Source organism: Seriola lalandi, unplaced genomic scaffold (genome assembly GCF_002814215.2).
Source record: "Seriola lalandi dorsalis isolate HSWRI2012SDOR001 ecotype SW California unplaced genomic scaffold, Sedor1 jcf7180002054232, whole genome shotgun sequence".
NCBI lineage: Eukaryota > Metazoa > Chordata > Actinopteri > Carangiformes > Carangidae > Seriola > Seriola lalandi.
The window spans coordinates 7,355-11,664 of record NW_019524785.1 but is presented as its reverse complement, the minus strand read 5'-3'; the positions used below and the strand labels follow the sequence as shown (position 1 = coordinate 11,664).

The 4,310-nt window shown below is 47.0% G+C and overlaps 1 protein-coding gene across 1 annotated transcript in view; it reads right to left on the bottom strand.

The window, feature by feature from the left end:
• slc7a10b (solute carrier family 7 member 10b) overlaps positions 1-4,310 on the bottom strand; it is a 10,678-nt gene that overhangs the window by 5,338 nt on the left and 1,030 nt on the right. The window contains exons 2-3 of the mRNA XM_023404188.2: positions 1,847-2,051; positions 1,320-1,471 (exon numbers count right to left, since the gene is read on the bottom strand). Of these exons, the coding sequence (XP_023259956.1) occupies positions 1,320-1,471; positions 1,847-2,051 (357 nt within the window). The remainder of the gene's footprint in view (positions 1-1,319; positions 1,472-1,846; positions 2,052-4,310) is intronic.

The window sequence follows — 4,310 nt, the reverse complement described above, 5'->3', positions numbered from 1 at the left end:
TCCCTCCTTCCCCCCACCAGAGGAGGCATTGCTCACATTTCAGCATCCAGCTCTAAAAAAACAAGCGTGAACGACGGTGTCAGAGGCGAGGAGTCACACGCTGAAGTCCCGCCGTTTCACCTCGTCGGCCGGACGTTATTCACTCACCGGTCCGACTGACGGCTGTGGATTAAAGGCGCTCGGTGCAGGTGCTCTCAGGCAAGACACCAAGCAATTAGGCAGCATGACAGGTCCACGATGACCAGTGTAACGTCAGCTCAGGGCTGTACAACACATCCTCCGCGGAAGTCTGCCGGCCCTGTCGCAATCTGTTCGTCCTTACACTCCTCCTGCAGCGTAGCAAATCTATTTTTCATATGAGCGTCTAAATTTTAGAGGAGCTCTGCTGCAGAATCCTTCATAAAATCTGCAGGTACTTCATGGTTAGGCTGAGATGAATGAAGTCGTAGAGCGGGACAAGTCACCTTCCAGCCTTTGGTTAGCTGTTCAGATCCTGCTGTACATGTTGTAAAGGTCTGGAACTTCTCTACCTCCACTTTTTTACTGGGACTCGCCGGTTCGAGTCCCGGCTCTTCCTGACCGCATGTCGAAGTGTCTCTGGAATTTCCCTCTAATGTAACATCAGCGTGTGAGTGTGTGCATGTTGTGTAAAAAACGCATGAATGTGAAAAAGATGTTAAGAGAAATAAGCTCGATATACTGTAAGTGCAGCGAAAGCATCTTCACTCCTGTTTCATTATATTTAAAGCAGCATTCATTAATATTAAATATTAAAGAGTATTTTTCTGAATTCTTTTTGTTCAATGATCAAAGTCGTCTTTTAATTTTTAATATTTAAATATATTTGGATTTTCAGGAGCAGTAATTGTCTTTTTATTTTCCAAACCACAGAAACCAAAAACGTTTCCCCCTTGTCCCGTCTTCTCGCCCCGCTCTCCTCCCCCCTCCCTCCCCCGAGGGCGCTGTGCATTTTTTACTGCAGCCATAAAAAAAGGTTTTAAAAAGCGTCAGGCTGCAGTTACATAAGAGAAACTTTACATGTGACCACTTCCCCTCTCAGAGACGTGCCGGAGGAGCAGACCTGTGGTGTAGTGATGGTGACGACGGAGAAAAGCTCAGAGCGACGGCAAGACGACATGTCATCCTTCATGAAAGATGCAAATGCTCTGAGAGACACTCAGCAGCAAGACGCTTCCTCCCTCCAAACTGCAGCCGCATTAGAGCAGCAGTGGAGCTGCCATGGCTCCTGTCTGTACCTGAACGCACCACACTCCTGTTCATTACACATACAGCGTTTTTAATGCAGCGGAGTCACTTACGGAGACAGGTGGCAGACATCATCCGTGTTGCCATGTATGGAGGGACACAGTTCGGGAAGACGGGCTGCAGGACGTAGCTGGAGAAGGTGAGGGCGATGACGGCCAGCGTGGTCGGATACATGATGAGGACGGCGCTCCACAGCAGGAGAAACCTGGACGTTCAACAACAACACTTGTTATAATTCAGACACAAAAAAACTGGTGGAAAAACCTGAAACATTTACATTTGACTTTTCTGTCATTTTAATTGAGTTCAACTTTTCATTGTTAAAGGAAAAGTTCCAACATTTTAGAAAATACACTTATTTTGCTCGTGTTGCCTTTAGACAGAGCCAGGCTTGTTGTTTCCAGTCTCTGTGCTAAGCTAAGTTAGCCGGCTGCTGGCGAGAGCTTCATATTTATCATCATGGGTCAAATTAGATATGTTGTTTCCACATGTGCTTCACATGTAACGTCCAAAAAACCCACGGGCCCTGAATGCCTCACATGTGAAATCACTGAGGTTTTTTTTTTTCCTCTTTACTCACCCCATCAGTCCACCGAATATCTCCGTGACATAGGAGTAGTCCCCCCCAGACTTGGGGATGGTGACGCCCAGTTCAGCGTAGCATAAGGAGCCCAAGGCGGCGATGCATCCTCCCAGTAACCAAACCACCAACGCCAAACCCACCGAGCCCGAGTGCTCCAGGACCCCCTTCGGAGAGATGAAGATCCCGGAGCCGATGATGTTCCCTGAGGACAGGGTGGAGAAAGGTGTGAGGTTGATTAATAACAGGGTCTTCCCACCTGTTGAGGTGTGACATACGTGTGATCACTTCACCTGGCTCTCCTCAGCAGCCGGCTCCCAGCTGTGTTACATAATAGTGATTATCAGGATGGTTAATAACAGGATGATTATACTGTCTGCTGTACATGTACACGCAAATATGTGACAATATTATATTATGCTATTGTTATAAGGATGTTGTACATTATTAGTGACTTAAAACTCATCATCACAAAGGATATGATGTCATCAACATGCGACCAAATGAAGCGGACGAACGTTACCGTGACTAAAATCACAGATTTCTCCGGTTGGAGAAGAACACGACTCACAACATGTAGAACACAGGTCGAGTCGTTTTTAGACGTTTTAATGTGGGAAAGTTACAGGTTATAACTTCACCACGTGCACGTTACACATGCTTTTCACGTGTGACTCGTCTGGCACGTCTCAGCGTCGATCATCTCCGACATTAAAACCACCGGTGACCCGCTGAGACTCTTGAGCAACCCCCGGTCACACAATCCAGACTGTTCCCCTCTGAGTCTATACAGAGGGCATTAAAACACAAAGAGCTCTATAACAGAGTGAGTTAGAGAAGGAGGTAAAGGCCATCACTCAGGCCGGGACAATCCCTCCTGCCCAGAGCCTCAGTATGCAGTGTAGAGTACCAGCACATCCGACACATTCAGACTACAGCGCTACCAGTAGCACGGCAGAAGGCAGCCAAGTGGCACAGACAGCCATTACATAACCAGACATAAATTATCCACTCCAGGCTTCAGAGGTGGGAAGTGACCGATTCACCTCCGTTTATTCCTGCTGCTCCACAGAAGTGGGGGAAAAAAAAACACAAAACACATACTGGTGAGGTGGAGATTCAGGTCCAGAAAAGAAACTGGTTTTAGTTTAATGTAGCGACACATGACTCCTGATGCCGAGCCCGGTCCAGCGTCGGAGCCCGGCAGCCAGCCTGTTCTGCCCCTGTCTCCCTGTGAATGGAAAGGTGCTTCAGCATTCTGCACACAGGACATTTCTCTTGTTCTGAAGAGGGATTTTCGCAAAAATGTCCGCCTTCAGCGAGAGACAACAGCCGAGCCGAGCCAGGGCAGGAAGGTTTGTGACCCAGTTAGCCCAAACCTGCACCGAGAAGGTCCCAGCCCCCCCCCCCCGAGGATTGTTGTATCCTTCAACTGCCAAAAAGCCAGCTCATTAGCTGCATTTACACTTGAGGTCTGAAGTCGCACACGAGTGGCATCGTGAGGTGGAAATGCTCATTACACACCAAAGACGGAGAAACCAGTTTGTTATTCATGAATCTTGTTATTGTTTTTGTTCTGTTAATATTATTATTATTAATATCTCTTCTTATTTTTCTCTGTTAGACGTGTTCCTGCAGCAAAAACTCACTGAAATTGCCAGATTGGTTGCAGATTCCAGCCACTAAAAAAATTATACTAATTGTCCAATAGGTGGCGCAATAATAATAATGAAGTATGCGTTAACTTGGGCTACAGTCGAAATCGTTTCGCCATTTTTGATCTCTGAAATGATCTTCTGCTCTTAAAGTGTCCAGCCATTTTCAGAAACGCAAACGTAAACCAAAAACGAACTTGTCCGTTCATTGGATGAACAGAAATGGTTTGTTCTGTAGCTTCCTGATGGCGATGTGGTTAAGTTGCACGCGTTATCCTCAAGTCGTGATGTAACGGCTCCAGCCGGACCACTCCTTCCTCTAATCTCCTCATGTCCTCCGTCTCCTCGTGTCACTGGAGAGATTATATATCTCCGGATCCCCCAGGAGGAGCTGGAAAACGTTGCTGGAAAGAGAATCGTCTGGATTACCTTGCCTGACCTGCTGCCACCGTGACCCGACCTCAGGTAGGTTGAGGAAAAATGGATGGATGGATGGAAATGATCGTTAGTTGCAGCCCAAGTAGGATCCAGAGGAGATGGAGATGAGTAGGAGAGGTTGTTGTGTGAGAAAAATATACAACACCACCAGCTTCAAACCCAGCTTTAAAACCACGAGCACAGTTGAGACTGATACTGGGGCTTGGGGCGGGGCTTGGTGACTGCTTTGTTGTGACATCACAAAGTTCCAGAAGTCCTGACGGCTGGTTTTAAGGCTCAGTTTCTGAATACAGGCTGTGTGCATTTCTCTGTGGACTGAGGCTTTGATACTTTCACAGTATTAATATAGAAGCTAGAGCTGATCTATAATC